The sequence below is a fragment of the Equus quagga genome, chromosome 11 (genome assembly GCF_021613505.1).
Source record: "Equus quagga isolate Etosha38 chromosome 11, UCLA_HA_Equagga_1.0, whole genome shotgun sequence".
Lineage (NCBI taxonomy): Eukaryota > Metazoa > Chordata > Mammalia > Perissodactyla > Equidae > Equus > Equus quagga.
The window spans coordinates 55,355,038-55,382,857 of record NC_060277.1 but is presented as its reverse complement, the minus strand read 5'-3'; the positions used below and the strand labels follow the sequence as shown (position 1 = coordinate 55,382,857).

At 37.8% G+C, this 27,820-nt stretch overlaps 1 protein-coding gene and 1 non-coding gene across 4 annotated transcripts; both read left to right on the top strand.

Moving 5' to 3' along the window:
* On the top strand, nt 1–27,820 carry MTO1 (mitochondrial tRNA translation optimization 1). Of its 3 annotated transcripts, none has more exons than XR_006890749.1 (12): nt 1–312; nt 4,986–5,185; nt 5,265–5,382; nt 8,873–9,162; nt 11,125–11,237; nt 11,332–11,522; nt 11,748–11,878; nt 12,498–12,702; nt 12,784–12,955; nt 16,503–16,621; nt 25,500–25,631; nt 26,954–27,091. XR_006890749.1 is itself a non-coding variant. In XM_046676844.1 (12 exons), the coding sequence occupies exons 1-12, from the start codon at nt 96–98 to the stop codon at nt 27,110–27,112; spliced, it is 2,076 nt and encodes a 691-aa protein (XP_046532800.1). In that variant the 5' UTR covers nt 1–95; the 3' UTR covers nt 27,113–27,820. The 3 variants fall into 3 exon arrangements, 1 of the variants encoding a protein (XP_046532800.1); XR_006890750.1 differs by lacking the exon at nt 26,954–27,091 and adding an exon at nt 13,447–13,845 and having other exon boundaries at nt 25,500–25,510; XM_046676844.1 differs by having other exon boundaries at nt 25,471–25,631; nt 26,954–27,820.
* Nucleotides 13,525–13,632, top strand: LOC124248036 (U6 spliceosomal RNA). Its single transcript, XR_006890918.1, has one exon. It is a non-coding gene; the product is annotated as a U6 spliceosomal RNA (small nuclear RNA).

Below are 27,820 nucleotides of genomic sequence, written 5' to 3'. Positions count from 1 at the left end.
GCAAGATGGCGGCGCCCTGAAGACGCTCTCTCGAGCCCAGAGGATTGGGCCTCCGTCCTGTCAGCTGCAGAGGCAGACGCTGCCATTCTCCAGCTATGTTCTCCTTCCGAGGCTGTGGTCGCTGGGTCGCGGCTTCCCTCACCAAACAGCACCCTCCGTCTGCCCGGCTCAGCGGGGGGAACGCCGCGCCCGGGACGCCGCGCTTCGACGTGGTCGTCGTCGGCGGAGGACATGCCGGGGCCGAGGCAGCCGCCGCTGCCGCCCGGTGCGGCTCCCGGACCCTGCTGCTCACGCACCGCGCGGACGCCATCGGTGAGGAGCGCGAGCCGCCGCGTCCCCGCCGCCGCCGCCCCTGCCCGCGCCCGGGCCGAGCGGCATCGCAGGCCCTGGGGCTCTCGCCGGGCGCGCGTCCCCGGGCATGGGGCGCCCGGTAATCGTTTATTAAACGACCATTGTGTTTTTATCAGATTTTGTGAAGCTCTTTTGAAGAATGATGCTACTTTTTGTTGCATTCTATAATAATTCTAATAATGCCATAATTTAAAGCAAGACCGTTTTGTAGCATCATGATAGATGCTAGTGACGTTATCTTGTAAATTATGCGTGCATATGTTTTTCCTCCTGCATTTTGCTTAAGAGTGAAGTTATTGAAATATTAACTGTTCTGTAAAAATTGTGACTAAGTCACTGCTTGTGTACTGAAATACTTTTTAAAAATTACCATTCAGCTTGCAACTGTGGAGAAATATACAGTGTAAACAGCAGTTCTTTGGGGCGACTATATGATTACCCAAGAGATTACACTTTGCTTCTTATACATTTCAGTGTCGTTTACATTTTTAAAAAAATAAAGACCAGGTACTACCTTTCAATAAAAAAAATATAATGAACAGAAAACTATTTTTGAACTAAGATCATTAAAGAGTATAAGTAATGTACTTCTGTCAGAAATAAAGGTTTTTCCCATCAAAACCTATTATTCATATTCTTCTACCAACAAAGGAATATATAAGTTTTCTTTTTAAGAATTTTCAGTGATATTTTAATAACTTTTATAGATAAGCTTACTCAATGACAATTCTATCTTACAATCAAAGTTCCTAAGGTAATTTGATATGGTGAAGCATCAAGTATTTCTACTTGGTTTCAGCAAAGAAAGATTGCTTTGGCTTAGAAGGTTGAATGAATGTGAGAATACAGAATGCAAGAATTGTCCTCTTGTGGTTCAGTCATATCCTCTAGTACTGAAATCGGAGGCAGAAAGTCTTTTTTTTTTTTTTTTACTAACCTGGAAAAGAATGCCTTTTGGCAAGCTGTCGTTTGCCTTTCATGACAGAGAGAAAAGCTTTCTGATCCTGTTTATTCTGTGTCATATCACTTAGGCATTTCATGGAGAAAGTTCCCTCTTGAAAAGATTGTTCGATGTTCTGAACTTTAGTCTAACCTCCACTGTGTACTAGCTGTGTGACCTTGGACAGAGGACAGTTTATCCTCATTTTCTTTCTCTATGAAATAGAAATAATAGTACCGACCTCATATGGTTGCTGTAAAGTTTAAGTCAGAAAATACATGCAAATCATCTGGAACAGCGCTTGCCCATATTAAGTGGTCAGATGTTAACTATTGTTTTATCATAAGCCTTTCACATAGCCGACTTCAGTTCTTTAGTAGAGTGAGAAATGGAGTGTACGTTTTTACTGCTGTTGCCCACCCCAAGTACTAGTACCACACTTGGGATGTTAGTAGGCTCTACTTAAGAGCGCAGAGGACCAATAGACTTCGTTATTCCAACTCCAAATGACTGGGAATGAATGTTGGGTCCCGAAGTTCTATGTTGAGAAAGATTTTGAGGGCGAAGCAAAAGAGAGTGCTGTGTTCACCTTTTATGCCTGTGAGAAAAGGGGCTCAACATTGATAAATATAGTTGAGAAAAAGTTTTTAGCAATTTAAAAAGATGAAGATTTCTTGGCACTTGACTTCCACAAATGTGTATTTTCTAAATAGGTATATAATATACACCAATTCAGAAAAGAGCCCAGAAGTTGTTTGCTTTAGAGATATAAGGAAGTAGTGGAATTTCAGTAATTTATTCTTAGGGTTTGGGGTGTTTTTTTTTTTCTCATATGTATGGGGACACTCGTTTCTGGGGATGAAAGTTTGAGAAAAAGGTCAGAAATTGGATTCAAGATTTAAAAAAAAATTTTTTTTAATTAACTCATATGTAATGAGAGTTAAAGCTATTTTGATGAGTAGCAATATCTAAAACATCACTTTAGATGCTCTAGGAGCCAGACATAATTTAAACATGTGCAGCTAGGTGGATGTCAAACAACATGGAGTAACAATGAGTAGTGAGCTGGAAAATACATTCTCATTCAGGTTTTTTGTTTGTTTATTTTAACGAAAGCCTTTATGTGTACCAAGCAAAACATTGCAGGGAAACAACTGGGTTATGACCTCTGATCTAAAAGTATCTGAAATGTGTCCTTTCCAAAGATGGGAAGAGGAGTATTTAAGAGTAGTACAGAGTAAGAGGAAAAAATCCTAGTTGCTGATGTCATTTCACATTTTAGTTTATATTTTGGTTACTTATTCATTAACAAATAATTCAAATGTTTCAGGTATGATTAAGTTATTGTGTGTGTGTTTTTCCTAAACAAAATGTCCTTGGCTGAAATATTTACAGTTGATATGATGTCTGGGAAAGAGGGAAGTGAGAAGAGGTATAAAAGACATAAGATTGGACCTGCTTCGATAATTGGGAATTCATTACAATGTTCTATTTCTTATTTTTTGTTTCTTTAATAAAATAGCTTAACATTTTTATGTGAAATAATATGTTGAATTAGAAACTCAGGAGTGCAAATTGCTTGCTTTCATGTAAACTCGATAGGATAAATATCCACTATGCTTATGGATTTTATACAAAGTGTCTGGAACACTTCTCTTTTTTTTTTTTTAAAGATTGGCACCTGAGCTAACATCTGTTGCCAATCTTCTTTCTCTTTTTTTTTCCCCTTCTTCACCCCAAAGCCCCCCAAGTACGTAGTTGTATATTCTAGTTGTAGGTCCTTCTAGTTCTGCTCTGTGGGACGCTGCCTCAGCGTGGCTTGATGAGCGGTGCCATGTCCATGCCTGGGATCCGAACTGGTGAAACCCTGGGCCGCTAAAGTGGAGCGCTCGAACTTAGCTACTCGGCCACAGGGCCGGCCCTGGAGCACTTTTCTAAGATATCCATTTAAGGACACTTATGTAAATAGTAATATTTTACAACTTTGAGAAAATAATTAGAAGAATTGTTAAAATGTTGGTGATAAATTATTTATGATTAAAAATGTAAAAAAAAACTTCAAAGAAATTATGTGATTTTTAAAAAGTGAAGATCAGAAGCAAAGAGTATTTTACACTGACCTGGGAAATAAGTTAAAATAATTATTAGTAAATGTTACTTAGGCTTACTTTGTGCCAGTCACTGTGCTAATAGCTTTATGTACCCTACCTCATTTTACAAATAACAAATCCTTATTCAATGAGTTTAAACAAAAAGGAGAATTTATTACCTATCAAGAAGTCTGCAAGTAGATAAGCTCTAAAGTTGGTTAATTCAGCAGCCCACAACATCCAAGGATTCAGATTCCTTCCATATCTCCATTATGACGCTCTTGGATCATCTTCAAGCTAGCTGTCCTGATGATTGCAAAATGGCTGTTGTAGTTCCAGGTGTCACATCCAGGTGTGACAACTTTCAGCAGAAGTTTTTTCTCCTTGTATCTCTTTAAAGAGAAAAAGAAAAAAAAAAATCTTTCCTCATGACTTATTTCCCCGCCTTAAACCAGACACAGGCAAGTAAGAACAGGAACACCGTGACTACTTTAGGTCGATAAAGATTTATCCCTCAACTCAGTTTAGATCACACTCCCCAAACACAGTTTCACAGGGGAGAGTGTTTACCTAAATAAAATTGTGATTCTGTATGAAAGGAAGAAGGAGGGAAGTAATCTACTACAGCTATCATCCCTGTTTTTACAGTGCAGCAACTGAGGTACAGAAAATTAGATGACTTGTGGAAATCACAGAGTCTGTCAGTGGTAGATCTAGGAATTAAGCCAGATCTCTTTCACTCACTCCTAAGCCATGCTCCTAATCACAGCACTCTTCAGCCTCTGGGGACCATAAAAACTTGTGGAGGGCTCGATGGTGGCTGCAGTAGACCTGAAGATGTTAACACAGCTTTCCCACTCCACCTCCCATAAAAACCTTTGAGGTAACCACATTAGTTTAGATCTTCAAAGAAGATTAGGGGAATTTAAAGACACGGTATTAAATCTGGGTTCCTACTTTCAGGAAGTTTATAATTTAATTGTTTCTGCAAAATGAGCAAAAAGAAAACAGCAGATGGCATTTATAGAAGACGTAATTGATTATAGCAGTGAATCAGTGCAAAGGGACTTCTTAAAAGTATGTTTGAGGGCCGGCCGGGTGGTGCAGCCGTTAAGTGCTCACGTTCTGCTTCTTGGTGGCCCAGGGTTCGCTGGTTCAGATCCCAGGTGTGGACATGGCACCACTTGGCAAGCCATGCTGTGGTAGGCGTCCCACATAGAAAGTAGAGGAAGATGGGCACGGGCTCGGGGCCAGTCTTCCCCCAAAACAGACAAACAGAAAGTATGTTTGATTCAGGAAGGTTTTATGAGGTAAGGATTTCAAAACCACACTTTGAAGGAAAAGGCAACCTAATGAAAGAGTAAAATATGCATCAAGGAAAAGATGATCAAAAGAAACTGCACACAGTGGTTTCTCTTCAGGATGCCTTCAGCAACTCTTGCATCCCACTGGGACTTCGGAGTTTTCCTTTCAGTGTGTGTTTCAAGTTTTTTATTTTTTATCATATGAGATGATTCTAGTCACTTGTACAGACACGTCCCTATTAAACACTCACAATGTGCAAGGTACTCATATATTTATTTCGTTTATGTCTTTTCTTATAGGTCAGATGTCCTGTAATCCTTCCTTTGGCGGCATCGGAAAGGGCCATTTAATGAGGGAAGTAGATGCCTTGGATGGCCTGTGTTGTCGAATCTGTGACCAGTCTGGTGTACATTACAAAGTATTAAACCGGCGTAAGGGACCAGCTGTTTGGGGTCTGAGAGCTCAAATTGATAGGAAACTCTATAAGCAGAACATGCAGGTAAGAATAGGGCATGAAACAGGAGAGATTATAGTGGTTGTTTAACTGTTATGTTTCAACTTGGGTTCTTTTTTGACAGAAAGAAATCCTAAACACGCCACTGCTTACTGTTCAGGAGGGAGCTGTAGAAGATCTTATTCTTACAGAGCCAGAGCCTGAGCACACTGGGAAATGCCGTGTCCGTGGTGTTGTTTTGGGTGTGTACTGGTTATAGATGATAATAATGTGTCAAACTCCATGTGAGAAATTTATTTTAGAGCAAAGTATGGCGATATTTTGCTTATTCGAGGAAATTGTTGTGTTTTCTCTTTATGGATAAGAAAAATTGTATGAAAAAATCGTATTTCTCTTTTCATTTTGATCTTCATGAAGCTCAGTCAAATTCTGAGCTCATCTGTACCATCTTAGTGTAGGATTTTATGGCCTACACAGTTGTGTCTTTTTCTCCTGGTCTTTCTGTTGTAATTTGTATTTTTCCTAGTTATGACTTTAAATTTTTAAAATGTATATTTTATAAGATTATTATATTTTTATTTATGTATTAATTTTTTAATCAAAATAACATATGCATGTAATTTTTTTAAAAAATCAAATAGAATTTAAAAGTTTGTATGGAAAAACAATTCTCTCTCTCTAGACTTAACCACTTCAACTTTCTTAGTTGTCACTTTGGATATATAGCTCCCTATTTTTAACAGTATGCTTATGCTTTTACTCCCTAAATTATCAGTCTTGGACATTATCTATTAACTTTTTGTTATGGTAGCTCTTTTTTAATTTCCTACTTTCTTGCCCTCTGTCCTTCCAATAAAATTATACTGTAAATTTCGGTTGATAGTATTTACATTATTATGATTATTTAAGTATTGTTCACTGCAGATCCAAGCAGAATGTTATGTTTGTTTCCTTTCATATACCTCTTTACTTTGTCTTGGGTTAATCATTATTTTTTTATTTGCTTATTTTACCGGTTCAACTTTTTCATCAGAAAAAACGATTGTTTTCTCAATACTCAAATAATCTATCAATTCTGGTTTTTCCTTTGGTGCTTCCGTCTCACAGACATCACCTTTCACGCCCCTCAGACGCCTGTGCTGTAGTCGGGACAGTTGCTCTCCAGGCCGTCTACACAGGTGTCATTTTGAGATTTCCTTTCACCACGTGGCTGTGTTACGTCCCCCCTTGTCTCCCTGGACTTCAGACTGTTTCTTTCTTATCACCTCATCTTGTTGGAGCACATCTTCCAGTAGCTTCCTAAGATTCATGACAGGTAGATTTTCCGAGTCCCTACATATCTAAAAATGTATTCTTCTCCCATTAGACTTCACTCTTAATTTGGTGAAGAATAGGATTCTAGTTTAAATCCTTTTTTCCTGAGAATTTTGACAGTCTTACTCCACTATCTTTTAGTTTCCAGTTTTGCTGTTAAGAAGCTCAGTGCATACTGATTTAAATTTTTTTGTATATGAGATATTTTTTCTTTCTGAAATCTTCTAGGATCTTGTATTTGTCTCTGGTGTTCTAAAATTTTAAAATGATGTCCCTCGATGTGGTCTTTGTTCATACATCGTGGTAGGGTACCAGGTGTTCGCTTTCAATCTAGAAATCTTTGTCCTTGGTTTCTGGAGTGGTTTCTTCTATTATTTCTGCATGCTCTCTTTCTCTCACTTCTGTCCCTTCTTGGATTGGTCATCTAGGTTTCTTCTATTTTTATTGTTTGTCGTGTTGCCATGCTTTCTTAGGAGATTTCCTTAACTTTATTGTCCAAATCCTTATAATGAATTTTTAAAATTTATGTTTTCCTTTATAAACAGTGTCCTTTTTTTCTGATTGTTTATTTTTCTTAGCATCTTGTTCTTGGTTTCTGAATTTGATGTTTTCTCTAATCTGTATAAGGATTGTAATTATCAATTTTGAAGTTTCTTTCTGATCTGTGTATTGTTTTCTCCAGATTTCTTTATTCTGTTGCTTCTTTGGGCTGCTCCCTTTCATGTAGAGGGCTTTCTTCAAGTGTCTGGGGAACTTTGGTTGTCAGTTCAGATTTTAAAATGAGGCCCTAAAACACTGATTGGAAGATTTGTGTGTGCAGTTAGTATTATTGCTTGGCTGACTCTGTGGTCTGGTGATTAGAGATTGAGCTGGCTTTTTGTTGGGGAACTCCCAAATGGCGATGTCTGTTAGTTCTCAGGAGAAGAATCAGCTTTCTGGCTAGGGGACTAATATGGCTGCCTGCGAGCATTCTGGGAACAAAATGGCAAGAGGAGCTGTGCTAAAGAATGTCACTATTTAAAATACAGATCTTGACCTAATTTCCCTGTTTTAAAGTTAATTTTTGTTATAGATTTGTTAGTTTTTTTGAATGGGGAGTACATACACATGGTAAACAGTTTAAAGGAGACAAAAGAATACAGAGTGAAAACGTGGTTTCTCTCTCTTCTTGTCCCCCAGCCAACCAGTTTTCTTTTGCAAGAGCATTTCTAGTTTCTTGTGTAGTCTCTCTACCTATGCATATATATGTGTCTTCAGGGGTACATATCATATATATATTTTAAATTTTTGTCACATAGTAGTAGTATGTTATGTGCACTGTCCTGTACTTTCCCCCCCACTTAATCTGTGTTTGCTTTGCTTTTGGAGCTATGTTTCTTTTTTTAAAGTTTGTGTTTTTGTTCTGGTGATTACGTTATAATAACTATGATTTATATAATATGCTTTATCTTCTGTTTCTTCTGTGTTTATTGACTTCCCTCTACAAACAATAAGTAAATTAGTTTTATTTTCATTTCCTTTTCTCTCCAGATTTAATGATTATGTTATTGTTATTAATGTAGGCTTTTATACCTTTAAATTACTTATGCTTCTGTTACTTAATTTAATATCTTTAAATGCTGATTTTTGAACCTGTCTATATCTTATAGGCCCAAAGATATGATTTTTTTTTTTTTGAGGACAAATAGCCCTGAGCTAATTACTGCCAATCCTCCTCTTTTTGCTGAGGAAGACTGACCCTGAGCTAACATCCATGCCCATCTTCCTCTACTTTATCCATGGGACGCCTACCACAGCATGGCTTTTGCTAAGCCCTGCCATGTCTGCACCCGGGATCCGAACTGGCAAACCCCAGGTCACTGAGAAGCAGAACATGCGAACTTAACCACTGAGCCACCGGGCCAGCCCCTTCTCTTCTGATTCTTGAGTTACCACCACCTCCCCTCTGCTAGATCAGAGTTATCAATCTTCCAACCACTTTCTGTCTTCCAAAAATATTTTGAAATTTCTCATCTTTTGACAGGTTCTTTTCTGTTACTTGTCTCCGTGATTTTATATGTCTTTTGTTCCTTTATTTTATTTTCTTGGAGTTTCAAGAGGGAGAAGAAATCATGTGAGGTAGTCTTTTGTATTTAGCAAGAAGTCTAAAATTAATTAATTAAAAAAATTAACTGACATTAACTTTTCCATGCTGATATGACTTTAGGAACATGTGAATTGGTGCTAACATATTATGTTCTCCCTCCCAGCTTTCTTGAATTCTTGCAATTGATAACATATGGCCTTCTTATTCATTTAAAATTCTTAAGTTTCTAAAGACAAAGTTTTTCTGTAGTTCTAATGTAAAATAGTCACATTCCACTTTGATCTATGGTAACAATTAGAAGACGATTTTACTCTCTTTCCTAAATCGTTTAGTGGATGGAAGCACAGTGTTTGCGGAGAGTGTGATTCTGACTACTGGGACCTTTCTGAGAGGCATGATGGTCATTGGATTGGAGATGCACCCGGCAGGACGCCTAGGGGATCAGCCTTCCATAGGGTTGGCTCAGACTCTGGAGAGGTTGGGGTTTGTGGTGGGAAGACTGAAGACCGGGACTCCACCCCGAATTGCCAAAGAGTCCATTAATTTCAGCATTCTAAACAAGCAGACACCAGATAATCCACCCACACCGTTCAGCTTTATCCATGAGACAGTGTGGATTAAGGTAAGATAATTTATGATAATCTGGCTTTACAGCTGATATTGGTTGTTCACAGCAACATATAGCCTAACCATTTCTTTCTCTTTTTTTTGGTAGCAATTCTCTTTACATCACTATTGCTTAGGGTCCAAAAAAAGTGATCTTTAAAGGATTAGCTAATTTGGCTAATTTGGTGTTTCCCCATAAGTTCTTAAATTTCATTACTTTGATAACTGCCTATTTGAACTTTTTGAAACAATTTCAGACCTACAGAAGAGTTGCAAGACTATTAAAACAAACTCTTATAAACCATTGAAATTCACCCATTGTTAATATCTTCCCATATTTCTCTCTCTATATAGAGACATATATAGATGTGTATGTTTAGTGTTTGTTTAAAACAGTAATACATTTCTTATTTTTTTCCTGAATCATTTGAGAGTAAGTTGCAGAGATCATGACCCTTTACCTCTAAATATTCAGTGTGTCTCTCAACTAAGCACAAAGACATCCTCCTATATAACCTCAACACAGTGATGAAATTCAGGGAATTTAACACTGATACAGTGCTGTTACCTAATATAGAGTCTATGGTCAGATTTTGCTGATTGTCCCCATATGGTTCTTTTTTTTTTTTTTGAGGAAGATTAGCCCTGAGCTAACATCTGCTGCCAATCCTCCTCTTTTTACTGAAGAAGACTGGCCCTGAGCTAACATCCGTGCCCATCTTTCTCTGCTTTATATGTGGGACGCCTGCCACAGCATGGCCTGACAAGCAGTGCATAGGTCCACACTCAGGAGCTGAGCTGGCAAACCCTGGGCCACCGAAGTGGAACGTGCGCGCTTAACTGCTGCGCCACCGGGCTGGCCCCCTGATATGGTTCTTAATAGCAACTTGGTTTTTTTCCTATCTAGGATGATATGCTGCATTTAATTGTCATTTCTCTTTAATCTGGAACAGTTCCTCAGTCTTTCATGATACTGATACTTTTGAATAGTACAGGCTACTTGTGCCTATCTTTTGAATTAAAAAAATGTATATTGTGTGTTTAGAATTGAGGACTAATAATTGATGGTCCTAGTTTTCTGCTGAGTGTTATCCTAATGAGTGGCTCTAAATAGTCTGTTATTTTGAGCAAGTCACTTTTATATTTTTGCTTTGGTAAAATGTAAATTGTGATGATACTTTCTTAGTGTGTATATTTTTAGACTTTTTAAAAATAAACTTTCAAATTACAGAAAGTAGAAAAAATGGTCTAATAAATGTGTCCATCACCCAGGTTCAAGAAATAACATTTTTTGGCATTCTTGTTTCATCTTTCCTCAACATTTTCTTCTTGCTGAGTTTTAGAGCAACAATCCCAGACATCACATCATTTCACTTATAAATACTTTGGTATATGTCTTTAACAGATAAGAACTTTGTAAAAAATCAACCACAATACCATTATCACCCAGCAAAACATATTTTCTTAACATTCTCTGATACTCAGTGTTTAGTTTTCCCTAGTTGTTTTTTGCAGTTGTTTTAAAATGTTTATTTAAAATGTTTACAGTTTATTTAAAATGTTTTTTTATAATTGTTTTATTTGAACCAGGAACCAAAATAAGGTCTACACATTGCATTGGATGATGTGTCTTATAACAGTTTTTTTTTTTTCCCTGTTTTTGACGTTTATATGTGGAAGAAAACTGAGTCATTTGTTCCCTAGAATTTCCTACATTCTAGATTGGTCTGATTTCATCCGTCTGGTGCCTTAAACATGTTCCTCCATCCTCTATATTTCCTGTAAACTGGTGGATCTAGAGGCTTAAATTTAGATTCATATTTTGGGTTGTTTTGACAATACTTCATAAGTAGTCCTTGGCATTATGCATAGATTTAATGTCTATGAAAGTAAGTGCATATCATGTGTGCAGTTTATTTGACTAAGAGGCAAACTAACAGAGAAGCAAAACAGTTCTGTGACTAGTCCTGTGTCTCAGCCAGAAGATCAGCTGCCGTGTTACTTGACTCACACCAACCCTAGAGTGGATGAGATTGTCCTTGAGAACCTTCACCTTAATAGTCACGTTAAGGAAACTACAAGAGGACCCCGGTAAGGGCAAAATATCAGTGCTTAGTTATTTTAAGGGGTGATGTCAATGCTCTTTTCTTTCATTAATTTTTTTTATTTCAATGTCCTGTTCTAGATACTGTCCCTCCATTGAATCAAAGGTTTTGCGTTTTCCAAACCGTCTGCATCAGGTTTGGTTGGAACCTGAAGGATTGGATTCTGGCCTCATCTACCCACAAGGGTTATCTGTGACGCTACCAGCTGAACTACAAGAGAAAATGATCACATGCATCAGAGGCTTGGAGAAAGCTAAAATGGTGCAGCCAGGTAAAGGGAATCACAGCTGCCTTTCACTGTGAGCTCAGCGTCAGTTCAGCAGACAGGAGGCCTCAGTTACCCTCACGGTTAGAGCTTCCGAAGACAAAGCGCAACATCTGTGCATTTAAAATAGTGTTCATTTTTGAAGAACATTTAATGATAATCTTTGCTTCTCTGCCTTGAAGCAAACCAGCTCTGTTTTTATTTATTCTGCATCATTTATTCTTTGCTCAGGCTATGGTGTTCAATATGATTACTTAGACCCCCGTCAGATCACTCCTTCTCTTGAGACACATTTGGTGCAACGGCTCTTCTTTGCTGGACAGATAAATGGCACTACTGGTTACGAGGAAGCTGCAGCTCAAGTAAGAGGTTGTTCGAATGTTAGAAACAGAAAGGGACTATTGAACTGCTGTACCTCTTAGTGTCTGTTATAGTAACTGATAGATCTTAGGTACAACTCAACTGGAACAGAAGACTTACTTCTCTTTCAAGATCATATGGAAATGGCTACTGTATGCAATAGGATTTAAAAAACACTTGTGGCCTTATTACTCTTTTCTGAACTCGTGGATCTAAAAAAATATAGATTTATTGTACTGCCCCTGAAATTAAAAAAAAAAGAAAATGTAGTCCTTTTAACATAACTTTATTGAAAATTATATTATTATTCCTTTTAAGTGGGAAGTTGTGTTATTGTTACATCTAAGTGGGGAAAGGCTAGAAAAGTCTTACAGGTGGATTTTTTAAAAAGATTAGCCCACCTAGGCTTATTGGGAATATCAGATATTGTTGAAAACAAAGTGGTACATTACTCATATTCTGTTTCTGAATAAGGATCACATTTTCTGTCTCTATGCTATCCCTTCTGGGCAGTGCCTGCTCTCTTGGTGCCCCATGCTGTTTTTTCCAGGTAGTGTTCTGAATAAGAAAGCCCTTTGTTTACTTCACAATAGTGCTCTAAACATTTCAGTCTTCTTGTAGGGTGTGATAGCTGGAATCAATGCAAGTCTTCGGGTCAGACGCCAGCCTCCTTTTATCATTAGCCGAACAGAAGGCTACATAGGAGTCTTGATTGACGACCTCACCACACTGGGCACCAATGAACCATACCGTATGTTCACCAGCCGAGCTGAGTTCCGTTTGTCACTGCGCCCCGATAATGCTGACAGCAGGCTCACATTCCGAGGTCAGTCTTCATGAAGTCCGGCAGCCAGGTTTATTCTTCTGTGACACCTCTCTCATTCTTCTCTTTTCCTCCCTCTTCTAGGGTATAAGGAAGCTGGCTGTGTGTCCCAACAAAGATATGAAAGAGCTTCTTGGATGAAGTCTTCTTTAGAAGAAGGCATTTCTGTGCTAAAATCCATTGAGTTTTCAAGTTCTAAATGGAAAAAGTTAATTCCAGAGGCTTCTATAAGTGTTAGTAAAAGTCTGCCTCTCAGGTAGGCATTTTTAATATAAACCTTTCTCACTTTTTACAGAAAATAAGATCATTTCAGAAAGACATTACCTAAAGATGCCCTACTTATACATTTTAAATGAATGTAGCTTACTTTTGGCTTGTTTTCAGAATCCTTTAGATGTAACTTATCTCTTTACACAGTATTAAAAATATATATGATTCTAAATTATTATTTTTATTTTTTATATAATTTCTCTGTGGCCTCCATTGAGTTCTGACTTCCCCAAGATTTAGAGGGTACAAACCAAGAAATATTTCTTTGATCAGCCTGGAGCAATTAGAATGGTCTCATCTTGTCTGTGAGCTCCAGCAAGGAAACCTCTTTGGTTAAACAGAGTGTTATAAAGTCTTTGGACTTACTTCAGGAGTACCTTCCTACATTTTAGGGGTTTTTTGGTTTTTGTTTTTATCATTCTGGTTATATGGACTTTGAGTCTAAGGGACATTAATGGAGAGCTTTTTGCTTTACAGATATGTTCCTAAGGACCTTGCGTAGTTCAAAATCTGCATATTTCAGCACTGATTTTTCCCATTAAAAAAAAGTAAGCTGTGCTCACCTTGGCCAGCACAGACACTAAAATTGGAACAATACGGAGAAGATTGGCATGGTTCCTGTGCAAGGAAGACTTGCAGATTCATGAAGCATTCCATATTTTTGATGTACACCTGAAATTTATTCAATGTTAAAAATCAATGTTATTTCAATTAAAAAAGGTTTTTTTTTTTAAGTGTGCCAGTTGAGGGAGGGGAGTTGCTCAGACGGCATCAACCTACACTTGTAGCTTAGAAGCACAGATCTTGCAGCTGTATCTCCCGTGTATATTTCTTTTTTTTAACCTGTTTCCCTTGTGAGGATTTTGTAGATTAAAGGTATACCCATTTTAATGCTGCTTTTTATTATCTAATCTTGCCAAATGCACTCTCCTTAATTAACAGCCTAGCATAATATGTCCTTGTTTTCTTTCATCCATCATGGTGTTTTATTGTTTACAACTTCTGTTCCCAAGTTTTTACTTTCATGGAAATTTCCCAAAGCACTGGCACCACTGTTAGAGGCTATTAAGCAGATTTTTAATGATAGTAACAATAAGTATTAAAGAACCTGCATAGTAATCACCCAGACTTGGGGACCTCATTCACAGGAATGACAGCCTGATTCACAAATAAGGATGGCGGAGATACTTGTTTACCACCTAAGTGGCCTTGAGAGATAGCAGTAGTATATACATGGTTTATAGTCACTCAATTTTCCAGCTATTTGTTTGTTTTAAATTTAGGAGGGTTCACAGTGTTTCCAACTTCGCACAAAGAATTTATAACATTATGCTTTGTTTTGATCAAATGTTGTACTATTTCAAATTTATTTAATTACAATTTGCATTAAATATGACTAATTGTATTGAGATCATAGTGAGAGCAGTAGAAGTTTTCAACAAGGTTTTAATGGAATTACTTTGGTAAAAATATAAAACTGAGAGTCTCCTTTTTCATATATTTATGCATTAATTAGCATTTTAGCCATTTTGTGAAGGTGATTTTTTTTTAAGTAATTTGGCCAAATGCTTTCCTTTTTAATTCAGGTACCTTTCCCTTCAAGAGGGAACAGTGTCCCAGTCCCCATATTTGATTACAGCAGAGTATTTACAGTGTAACATTCAGCCTCCCAACATGAACTCACTTTATCAATGCCTAGATATATAAAGCTAAAAAGGTAGAAGATTGGCCAAAATGCATTTATTGCATACATGCCAGGCTCTGTACTAAGCACTAAGTTGAACAAGACTTTGAGCAGGTTTTTTTTTTTTGAAGATTGGCCCTAAGCTAACATCTGTTGCCAGTCTTCCTCTTTTTTTCTTCCTTTTCTCCCCAAAGCCCCAGTACATAGTTGTATATCCTAGTTGTGGGTCATTCTAGCTCCTCTATGTGGGGTGCTGCCACAGCATGGCTTGATGAGCAGCATGTAGGTCCACGCTCAGAATCCAAACTGGTGAACCCCAGGCCACTGAAGCAGAGCACGTGAACTTAACCACTTAGCCACAGGGCTGGCCCCTTGAGCAGGCATTTTAACAAAAGAGATACAGAGTGCATGTGCATGCATTTTCCTTTCAGGATTATAGGGAAATGCATTGATGTGTTAGATGGCTCAGACATTGTCTCTTGTGTTCTGCTGAAGTGTACGGACTTGTCCTTTCTGTGCCAGAGCTCTGGGCTCTGAGGCTTAGGCTTGATTCAAAGCAGGTCTTGAAGTTTGGACCTAAGAACAGCTCCAAGCCTTGTAAATAAATTATTTAAATTTTTTTAAAAGTTAGGTGGTCAAGGGCTGTCTGTGAGGTCACTATCCTCCTGGATTCTAGGGTAACTAGTTAGTCATTAGAAGGTCTACCCCATTATGTTCTATAATTTCTGAAAGGACAGCCATTTCTGTTTTGGAGCTTAGGGTTATATGGTTTCATTGCAGCTTATCTGATGAAGTCTCTGTAATTAGTTGACCTAATTTGTCTCTTGGAGCACAACAAAGTGACCGGTTCCTTATAGGGAGGGAATTTCTGGACTTCTAGAGCCAGAAAAGATGAGTCAAGCATCTGCAAAGGGTGATAATGCATGACTGTGATAATAGAAGGAGCTATAGAGGTTGCTGGGAGGCCTGGGAAGACTCAGCACTCCTGGATGGGCAGATCTGACTTTCTGTTGAGTTGATAATTAATTGGTTTAATTGATTTTGGGTGGACAGAATTTTTCAAAAAAGCAAGCTGTTGTAAGAGGGAAAGATTGGGGCCAGCCTGGTGGCATAGTGGTTGAGTTTGGTGCACTCCACTTCAGTGGCCCAGGTTTGTGGCTTCAGATCCCAGGTGCCAGCCTACACACTGCTCATCAAGCCACACTGTGGCAGTGACCCACATACAAAATAGAGGAAGCCTGGCACAGATGTTAGCTCAGGCACAACCTTCCTAGAGCAAAGAAGGGAAGATTGGCAACAGATATTAGTTCAAGCCAATCTTCCTCACCAAAAAAAAGAAAGATCAAAGTTAGTAAATAAAAATAAAATGAATTAAGGCAGTAAATGTAGGAAAACTATATACATCAGTGAGGCCTTGTGAGACCCAAACAAAATGAGAGGGAAACTGCAGAATATTTTGCAATCTTGAAACAAGCAGGAGATCTCCTTCACAGGACATGGACTTAACATGGCTTAGATGTAAATACTTAAGAGAATTCGATTAAACCCTTGTTATCAGAGGACACTCTGTCTTTACAAGAAAGGGAGGACAAATGGGTTATAGCAATCAAAGCTTTACCAACCACTAGTTTCTCACGATAAAGGAAGGGAGTTGGGGAGAATCACACACTAAGCTCATTGAGGTCCCCCTGTGTTGCAGATGCTGCTGCATTTGCTCATTGTACTTGGAAAGAACTAGGGGTATCTTTTGATATTATTTATTCTGAGATTTAGTATTGTTTCCCAGGAATCTTGTTTTAATTTGCCTTATATGGACCCAAATGTTAATGAAACTTGTGTGTATTTACAGAGCTCTGGATGTTCTGAAGTATGAGGAAGTTGACATGGAGGTGCTGGCCAAGGCTATTCCAGAGCCCTTGAAGAAGTACACTGAATGTAGAGAGCTAGCTGAAAGACTGAAAATAGAAGGTAGGAAATACTTTTTTACTTAAGATGCCTATATGCTCTTATATGTGGACATTACGAATGGACAGCAGATCCAATAAGAGCCCTATGTCAAGAAGAGCCATTATTACCATAGGACCAGCATAGTCTTAGGCTCTGTGCTACTCAAAATGGGGTTCCCAGGCTAACAGCATTGCAACATGTGGGAGCTTGTTAGGAATGCAGAATCTCAGGCTCCACCATGGACCCACTGAGTAAGCATCTGCATTTTAACAAGATCCCCAGGGGATTTGTGTGCACATTTCAAGTTTGGGAAGTGCTACTGGAGAGTTCTCCTTTAGATAAAAAAACTTATTTTTTTCCCTTGAGCTTCCTTTTTACATTTTCCCCATCTAATGTCCTAATAATGAGAAAAATAATACTGTCTTTGGCTTTGACAAAATAGTGGAATACTCTACCATTAACAAATACTCTGTATCAGGCAAAGAAATCCAGAGTCTGTCCCTGTACATTATAACACTTGGTGTGCTCTCATACTCTGGATCAGTGTATTGACCATCAAATCCACAGATGACTTTTGTAGTTGCTCTGCCTTTTTTTAGTTTTTCATTATGAAAAGTCTCAAGCATAAACAAAAAATACTGAGAATAATATCAGCTTCTGCATTTTGACAGAAGATTTTTTCCTGAGGTAGGGAACTATGTGGAGAAAAAGGCAGGGAACAGAATGAGATGGGGAAAAGGGTAGTAAAAGTTGGAAGATGTTGTACTGTTCAAACAGGAAAGGACTTCAGTTCCTTGAGGACCGGTGAAGATGGTAAGAGTGCTGCATTCCTTCTAGAAGCAGCATTTTCTTTGAACTCCAGAGAGGTCTGTCACATTTCTCTGCTTTGGCTGTATATATAGGATGACCCAAGTACTACTTACCATCCCAGAATGCAAGCTAACAAAAGTCTACCAACAAAAGGAACTCACCGAAATCCTAGAATCATTCTTTCAAATGACCAGACACTAGTAGTATGCTAATGTATAAGAAGTAATGTTGACCTTTTATTTCAACATTCTGATTTCTCTGTTGAGTAAAATTTACCTGATTGAACATTTAGGCTGTTAGCCCCTGGGAAAAGGTGATTAAATTCTGTATTTTAAACTTGGTTTGCAATTTTGCTTTGTCTGATAAATCACTAGGTTCAGGTTAGAATAAAGAATAGTTATCTTTAGAGAGTGATGTCAGCATCATGGCAGAGTAAGCTCTTCCCTTAGTCTCTCCCTGCTAAGTTACAATAAAACAGACATTCATTACCAACAGAAGATTCCCTACAAAGCACAGTAGGACATCTGAGAGATCCACACAGCCATACATCTGAAGGTGGGGCTACTTCATCCCCAGGAAACAGTGGAAGGAGGTGAGCAGATCTCCTCCTCAGTAGCAGCAATGAAGGTAACAGGTCCTCACACAGCAGCTGGTGCACAAATGGCAGAAGAGGCAGGGGAGCAGGCAGGCCTGCACATGAATGCTTTTGCTTTCAGAGTGGCAGACCAGCCTGTAGGAATACTCCACACAGAGTGGTATGGCTCAGCCACCATGTGGGCGTCCCCATGAAGTGCAGCAGCCCAGGCAAACAGTCCATCAGCACAGAGTGGACCAGCAAACGTGTGAAAGAAGGTACCCCACCCCTCCCCACCTAGTGAACAACTCACCCAGTCCCCAGCCAAGGCAGCAGATTTGCACCAGAGCACCTCCATGTGCATGTGTGACCCACCAAGTGGCTGCAGCCAGCAGGCAAACACAGACAAGCACTGTCAGCACAACTTCCAGCAGATGCAGCAGGTTCAGAAAACAGCTCCTGCCCCTCCCCACCAGTGGTGGCAGGTGGAATCTGTGGCCTGATAACTACCACTGTGTGCCAGCAAAGGATCACTTCATCAGACACAATGAAGAAATTCATTAATGCTCCAGAGCAGAAGGAAAATGACAAGTCTCCAGAAACCAATCCTGAAGTCACAGAAATTTACAATCTAAATGATAGAGAATTCAAAATAGTTCTCATAAAGAAACTCAACAAGTTTGAAGAAAACTCAGACAGACAGTTCAATGAACTCAGGAATATAACTAATGAGCAGAGGAATTCTTCACCAAAGAGACTGAAAATCTAAAAAACACCCAACAGAAATTCAGGGGATGAAGAACACAATGAATAAGATTTTTAAAAATCTAGAAACCTTAAAAAACAGCTGCTGATATGGAGGACAGAATTAGTAATTTAGAGAACAGAAACATAGAAATGCTTCAGGTGGAGAAGGAGAGAGAACTACAACTAAAAAAAATGAAGAAACTCTTTGAGAAATATCCGACTCAGTTAGGAAATGCAACATAAAGATTATACATATTCCAGTGGGAGAAAGAAGCAGAGAGCTTGTTCAATAGAACTCCTCATTACATCACAGCAAAAAGACCTTCTCCAAGGCGTATATTAGTAAAACTGACAAAAGTCCATGACAAAGAAAAAATACTAAGGATAGCAAGGCAGAAGAAAATAACCTACAAAGGAACCCCTATCAGGCTCTCAAGTGGATTTCTCAGCAGAAACCTTACAGGCTAGGAGAGAATGGAATGATATTCAAAATTGTGAAAGACAAAAACTTGTGGGCAAGAATACTCTATCCAGGAAAACTATCTTTCAGATATGATGGAGAAATAAAAGCTTTCCCAGATAAACAAAAGTTGAGGGAGTTCCTCACCACTAGACCTCCCTACAAGAAATGATCAAGAATGCCCTCATACCTGAAACTAAAGGGCAAAGATTTACAAAGCCTTGAGCAAGGAGATAAACAGACAGACAAAATAAAAAAATTGCAGCTCTCTATCAGAACAGTTTAGCAAACAATTACATAAAAGGGAAGGAAAACATCGAAAATAACTATAAACATTTTAATCACAACACAAAACAATAATTTTTGACAAAAATAACTTAGAAGGGGAAGAGGATAGGGATGGAACCTGTTTAGGCTAATGGAGATAAGAGGCTATCAGAAAATGAGCTCTTATTTTTGAGATCTTTTATACAAATGTCATGGTAACCACTAAACAAAAAATCAGACCAGAGACATGAATCATAAATACTGAGAAAACCATCACAGAAAACCACCAAATTGAAATAGCAGTCAGAAATACAAAGGAAGAGAAACAAGCGAAATACAAAACAACCAGAAAACGAACAATAAAATGGCATTATTAAGCCTTCATATATCAGTAATCACTCTAACTGTAAATGTATTGAATTCTCCAATCAAAACACACAGAATGGCTGGATGGATTAAAAAACAAGACCAACAATATGCTGCCTCCAGGAAACACATCTCAGCTCTAAAGACAAACACAGGCTCACAGTGAAGGGAAGAAAGACGGTACTCCAAGCAAATGGCAAACAGAAGAAACCAGGTATAGCTATACTTCTATCACACAAAGCAGGCTTCAAGATAAAAAAGGCAGGGAGAGACCAGGAAGGGCAGTATATAATGATGAAAGGGACATTCCACCAAGAGGATATAACACTTATAAATATATATGCACCTAACACAGGAGCACCCAAGTATATAAAGCAACTATTAACAGACCTAAAGGGAGAAATTAACAGCAACACAATAATAGAAGGGAACCTCAGCACCCCACTTACATCAATGGATAGATCAGACAGACAGAAAGTCAGCAGGGAAATAGTGGACTTAAATGAACCACCTGAGCAGATGGACTTAATAGATATATATATAGAACATTCCATCGAAAAACAGCAGAATACACATTCTTCTCAAGTGCACATGGATCATTCTCAAAGATAGACCATATGTTGGGGAAGAAGGGACGTCTCAATAAACTTAAGAAGATTGAAATCATATCTAGCATCTTTTCTGACCACAATGCTATGAAACTAGAAATCAACTACAGGAAAAAGCCTGGGAAAGTCACAAATATATGGAGACTAAACAACATGCTACTGAACAGCCATTGGATCAATTAAGAAATCAAAGGAGAAATCAAAAAATACCTGGAGACAAATGAAAATGAGAATACATCATACCAACTCTCATGGGATATAGCAGAAGCAGTTCTAAGAGGGCACTTCATAGTGGAACAGGCCCATCTCAACAAACAAGAATAATCTCAAATAAGTAAAATTTAAACTACACTAACAGAACTAGAAAAATAAGAACAAACAAAGCCCAAAGCCAGAAGAAGGAGAGAAATAATAAAAATTACAGCAGAAATAAATGAAATAGAGACCAAAAAAAACAGTAGAAAGGATCAATGAAACTAAGAGCTGGTTCTTTGAGAAGATAAACAAAACTGAAAAACCCTTAACAAGACTCACTGAGAAAAAAAGAGAGAAGTCTCAAATATATAAAATTAGAAATGAAAGAGAAGTTACAACAGATACCGCAGAAATACAAAGGACTATATCAAAATGCTATGAAAAACTACATGCCCACAAATTGGATAACCTAGAAGAAATGGATAAATTCTTAGACTCATACAATCTCCCAAAACTGAACCAAGAGGAAATATAGAATCTGAATAGACGAATCACAAGACATCAAAACAGTAATGAAAAATCTCCCAAAAAATAAAAGTCCAGGACCAGACAGCTTCTCTGGAGAATTCTACCAAACATTCAAAGAAGATTTAAGACCTACCCTTCTCAAACTATTCCAATGAATTGAAGAAGATGGAATGATCCTAACTCATTCTATGAGGCCAACATCACCCTGTTACCAAAACCAGACAAGGACAACACAGAGAAGGAAAATCACAGGCCAATACACTGATGAACATAGATGCAAAAGTTCTCAACAAAATATTGGCAAACTGAATCCAGTAATACATTAAAAGGATCATACACCATATCAAGTGGGATTTATATCAGGGACACAGGGATGGTTCAACATCTGCAAATCAATCAACGTGCTATGTCACATTAACAAAAGGAGGAACAAAAATCACAGATCATCTCAATAGATGGCAGAGAGAGCATTTGAGAAGTTCCAACATCCATGTATGGTAAAAACTCTCAATAGAATGGGTATAGAAGGAAAGCACCTCAACATAATAAAGGCCATATATGACAAACCCATAGCCAACATCATACTCAACCGGGAAACCCTGAAAACCATCCCTCTGAGAACAGGAACAACACAAGGATGCCCTCTCTCACCACTACTATTCAACATAGTACTGGAGGTTTGGGCCAGAGCAATTAGGCAAGAAAAAGAAATAAAAGGAATCCAAACTGGAAAGGAAGAATTGAAACTCTCACTTTGCAGACAACATGATCCTATATATAGAAAACCCTAAAGAATCCACCAGAAAACTATTAGAAATAATCAACAACTACAGCAAAGTTACAGGGTACAAAATCAACTTACAAAAATCAGTTGCATTTATATACAGTAATGACAAACTGGCAGAAAGAGAAGAATACAATCCCATTTACAATCACAACAAAAGAATAAAATATCTAGGAATAAATTTAACCAAAGAGGTAAAAGACCTATACAATGAAAGCTACAAGACATTATTGAAAGAAATCAAAGATGAAATAAAGAAATGGAAAGATACTCCATGCACATAGATTGGAAGAATAAACATAATTAAAATGTCCATATGATCTAAAGCAATCTACAGATTCAGTGCCCTTCCAATCAGAATTCCAGTGACATTCTTCACAGAAATGGAACAAAGAATCCTAAAATTTATATGGAACAACAAAAGACCCCGAATAGCCAAAGCAATCCTGAGAAAAAAGAACAGGGCTGGAGGCATCACAATCCCTGAGTTCAAAATATACTACAAAGCTACAGTAATCAAAACAGCATGGTACTAGCACAAAAACAGACACACAGATCAGTGGAATGGAATTGAAAGCCCAGAAATAAACCTACACGTTGATGGACAGCTAGTCTTTGACAGAGGAGCCAAGAACATACAATGGAGAAAGGAAAGTCTTTTCAATAAATGGTGTTGGGAAAACTGGACAGCCACATACAAAGGAATGAAAGTAGATCATTCTCTTACACCATGCACAAAAGTTAACTCAAAGTGGATGCAAGACTTGAAAGTAAGACCTGAAACCATAAAACTCCTAGAAGAAAACATATGCAGTGCACTCTTTGACATCAGTGATAGCAGCATGTTTTCGAATACCATGTCTTCTCAGGCATGGGAAACAAAAGAAAAACAAAAAATTGGGACTACATCAGACTTCAGAGCTTCTGCAATGCAAAGGAAACCATGAAAAAAACAAAAAGACAACCCACCAACTGGGAGAAAATATTTCCAAATCATATTTCTGACAAGGGGTTAACCAAAATATAGAAAGAACTCTTAGAACTCAACAACAGGAAAACAACCTGATCAAAAAATGGGCAGAGGAGGGGCTGGCCCCGTGGCCCAGTGGTTAAGTTCGCGCGCTCCGCTGCAGGCGGCCCAGTGTTTCGTTGGTTCGAATCCTGGGCGCGGACATGGCACTGCTCATCAGACCACGCTGAGGCAGCGTCCCACATGCCACAACTAGAAGGACCCACAACGAAGAATATACAACTATGTACCGGGGGGCTTTGGGGAGAAAAAGGAAAAAAATAAAATCTTTTAAAAAAAAAAAATGGGCAGAGGATATAAACAGACATTTTTCCAAAGAAGATGCACAGATGACCAACAGGCACATAAAAAGATGTTCAGCATCACTAATTATTAGGGAAATGCAAATCAAAACTACAATGAGATATCACCTCATTCATCAGAATGGCTATAATCACCAAGACTAAAAATAACAAATGTTGGAGAGGATGTGGAGAAATGGGAACCCTCATACACTGCTGGTGGGAGTGCAGACTGGTGCAGCCACTATGGAAAACAGTATGGAGATTTCTCAAAAAATTAGAAATAGAAATACAATACGACTCATCTATCCCACTACTGGGTATTTATCCAAAGAAATTGAAATTAACAATTGAGAGTGACATACTCACCCCTATGTTCACTGCAGCATTATTCACAATAGCCAAGACATGGAAGCAACCCAAGTGCCCATCGACTGATGAATGGATAAAGAAGATGTGATATATACACACAATAGAATATGACTCAGCCTTTAAAAAAAGACAAAATCATCCCGTTTGCAACAACATGGATGGACTCAAGGGTATGATGTTAAGCAAAATAAGGCAGACAGAGATAGACAAACACCATATGATTTCACTCATTTGTGGAAGATAAACACACAGATAAAAAGATTAGTGGTTTCCAGGGTGGAAGGGGGTTGGGGGGTGGGCAAAAGGGGTGAAGGGGCACATATATTGTGACGGACTATTAGTGAGGAGCACAATGCAGTCTATAAAGAAACTGATAAATAATTATGTACAACTGAAATTACACAATGTTATAAACCATTATGACCTCAATAAAATAAATGGGGAAAAAAAGAATTATCGTCTTTAACTTGTTTGTAGGAATCCTTGACTTCAGCCATGGAATAGCTACTTTTTTGCCTTGTTCTTTAAAGACTCTGGCACATATAAAGACTCTAATTTATATTCATGGCTTAAAAGAAATCCCACTAGGTTAAAATACAACACATATCAGTAGTTTTCAAATCACTCTTCCTTTCCTCCTCTGCATTACACATCCACTTCTCGACATGTTTCTCGAGGACAGAAATCAATTTCAGATTCTTCTTTGTATTCTCTCTCATGTTTTGCTATATACATATGTGAAAGATTAAGTAATATACCTTTAACATATACATTATCTCCTCATTTATATTCCATGATCCCCTGAAGAGTCTATGCATGAGTCATAAAATAGTATTACAATTTATTGTCCTAATTTGTTATATTACAGTGTTGTATTAAGCCCTTTACATGCATTATTTCGTTTGAGACTTAGAACTGTCCTGTGTGGCATTATTGTCTTAATTTTACAGATAAGTGGTCACTTGCCCAAGATCACACAATTGGTTAGTGGCAGAGCTGAAACTTAAACCTGCCTGGTCTAACTGCAGGGCCCGTGCACTCCTAATTATCCTTTGTTGCCATAAAGACTATCAGAAGTCATCCGGATCAGCTCGTAAACATCTAGATAAAGAAGCCGAGGCTCAGAAGGAAATGATGTGCTCGTGGTCAGAGGGTAATTTGCTGGGAGAGCCAGGCTCAGAGCTGAGGTTCTTCTGGCTGCCAGTCAAGTGATGGAAGCAGATGCAACCAAAACTTGAGGGAAGGCTTGTTTTCTTGAACGGGACAGAATGCCCACCTCAATTTAGGTTTCAAAATGGGTTCTGAATTTATTTTTCTAAGAACATAATGCTTTAATTACACAATAATTGCAGAATTATCTGTCTAACTTACCTTCTGAGTGAAACTTTAGTTGAATTATTTAAATTATCATCTGAGAAGCTCTGCTTTTTTAAATTATAGCTTTATATAGACACAATTCAGAAAACTTTTCTAGAAGAAACATCCTGTCTTTAGGACTTAACATTCAAACTGACAGCCTATTGAGGGAAATGCTCCACCAAAATTTGCACTGAGGGAAAGCAGTTTCTTTTTTTACCTTTAATTTTCCAGATTTTTGAAATGAAAAAGACATGCAATAAACTACCAGACAGAATGTTGCAGTTAATATGCAAGATACCACCTCTCTTCAATGTTAGCCTCAATTTCCTCATCTGTGGAAGGGAACACCTGCCCCACCTGTCTCATGGTGTTGGGATAAGTGGAAATGATATAAATATGCAAAAGCTCTTTATAAATTGGAAAAAACTATAAAAATATAAGTTGTTAAAATAATCTGAGTATCATAATGTAATTAATTTTGTTCACCAGCCACTTATGAATCAGTATTATTCCATCAGCAACAAGAAATAAAGGAAGTTCAGCGAGATGAAGCTCTCCAACTGCCAGAAGACCTAGATTATTTGACTCTCAGGGATGTGTCTCTGTCCTATGAAGTTCGAGAAAAGCTACAGTTCAGTCGCCCACTGACGGTAAGAAAACAGATAGTGGATAGGAACAGGTTATAAATAAAGAGACAGTGGTTTAATTCTTTAAAGCTGGATTACAGTGGCCACATAACTAACGTTTTATTTCATCATAAAAAACTTAACCTCTTATTTTCATATATCTCTTTGTATCCCACAGATGTTGGCATGTTTTCAAGAGATGAAAAAGCTTAGTCTAAATAAATAACTAGAAGTCAAGAATTGGGTTGATTATAATTATCTTCTCGTCTCAACCATGTGCTGAACCATCAGTGCAGACTAGTGTATATGCATGACTTAAACCACTTTAGGTTAAAATATGATGCATATCAGTGGTTTTCAAATCTCTTCTTGGATCTCTCCCTAGGGGTTCCATTGTGTTGCCTTGGGAGCTACTAAGGGAAAGAGGGGAGCCAAAGAGGTCCCCACTCCATGCTTCAGCCTCAGATTTGTGTGTGCACATGCACACACGGCACATCTGTAAACATCTGTAAAAACGTTCGTTATATAGTATTGGACTATAATAACAAATATTTAAAGACTGATAAGCTATATTTATTGATTCTGAGATGCACATTTTAACATCTCAAACTAAGTTGTATCTTAAAAATTGATGGTGTATTATAGTTTAGTGGGCAGTGTTTTGTTTGTTTAGTAGTGGTTCATAAAATAAAGGGGCATTTAACAAAAATATGTTTTGTAAAAAATTTTTGAAAAAAATGATTTTTATTAAAAGGAAGAGTGATTTCATCAATATAACATGGTGTTCTTAGCAATAGTCATCATGGAAACCAGGCAAACAGGCCTTAAATTTTATAATTCTCTCTATATATCCTATTAATTTTGGGTTATGTTTTTATGTATAGTCATAGGCTACATTGCCTGACATGATGGCCACTAGCCAAATGTTACCATTTACGTTAATTAAAATTAAATAAAATAAAAGTTCAGCTCTTCAGTCATAGCAGCCACATATGGCTAGTGGCTACTGTATTGGACAAGTGCATTATTATAGTGCAAATGTTATAGAAAATTCCATCATCACAGAGAGTTCAATTGGACAGCGCTGGTCATCAGAGTTCATCTGTTAGTTATGTGATCTTGGACAAGTCATTTACATCTCTGAGCCTCAGTTTCCCCAGTTTGCAAAATATTAGTAATAATCACATTTCCTTTATCTACTTTATAGTTATTTTGAAGATACATTGTGATGATAGTTTTGAAAATATTTTATAAACTATAATATATAGATTGTTAATAGGAGGAAAATAGATTTGATTTGATTTGACATAGCTCACTCATGTTTCTCTTGTGGTTTCAATTCTTAGATTGGGGCTGCAAGTCGTATTCCAGGAGTGACACCTGCTGCTCTCATCAATCTGCTCAGATTTGTGAAGACCACTCAGCAAAAACAGGCAGCTGTGAATGAATTGTCCAGAACTGATCAGTGCTTATGTGATACAGACAAACTTGAAGAGAGACAGTAATAGCTTTCTATTCATAGAAGACTTTTAGTCAATACAAGAGTATAGATAGGAGATAAGTATTTATATTTAGCACCCATTAAAATAACCTTATTAGGTTACTGTGGGTTTGTCATGAATTTATGAAGAGGACAGAGATTATAATTGTGTTTTGTGTATCTGAAAAAATAGTTATAAACTCTTACTTCATACTCTTTCTCAGGTGCTCTAATACAGCGAGCCTATTTATATGACTTTGTAAAGTGTTCATCAAAGAGAGATATAGTGGCCGTAAAACTAAACCTGAAAAAAAAAATCTCAGCTTGCAGATTTGCCTGTTCATAAGGACTTTGTCCACTAAATGTACCAAATTAAAAGTTGTATCTTTCAACTCGTTTTGAAAGTTAGGTGTCTTCTGCTTGGTTCTGCTAGGTTAGGAGGCAGTTTCACAGCCCTCAAATTCTTAGGGCTAAAAATCTGAGACTATACAAAATCATCCAGAATTATTCATCAGTGCAGACTTTCTAATACGGATTTCCAATATTAGAAAGTAGTATGTAGGATGAAAGTTGACTTCTAAGATTTCTGCAGGAAATCCTCATCAATAAGTGTCTTTGGACATTAATGAAAACTCTATAAAATCAATAGATTGGAAATCATACTTTCCTATCATCTATAATGTGGAAAACTTTTTGGTACCCTTGTTAAGAGAGAATAAAGGTTGTTACTTTA

Excerpts from the sequence above, each read along its gene's own strand:
- MTO1 (XM_046676844.1), top strand. The coding sequence starts at position 96 with ATGTTCTCCTTCCGAGGCTGTGGTCGCTGGGTCGCGGCTTCCCTCACC. Across the intron at positions 5,186-5,264 it reads TCTATAAGCAGAACATGCAG|AAAGAAATCCTAAACACGCC; the intron begins GTAAGAATAGGG and ends CTTTTTTGACAG. Across the intron at positions 12,703-12,783 it reads CAGCAGGCTCACATTCCGAG|GGTATAAGGAAGCTGGCTGT; the intron begins GTCAGTCTTCAT and ends TCCCTCTTCTAG.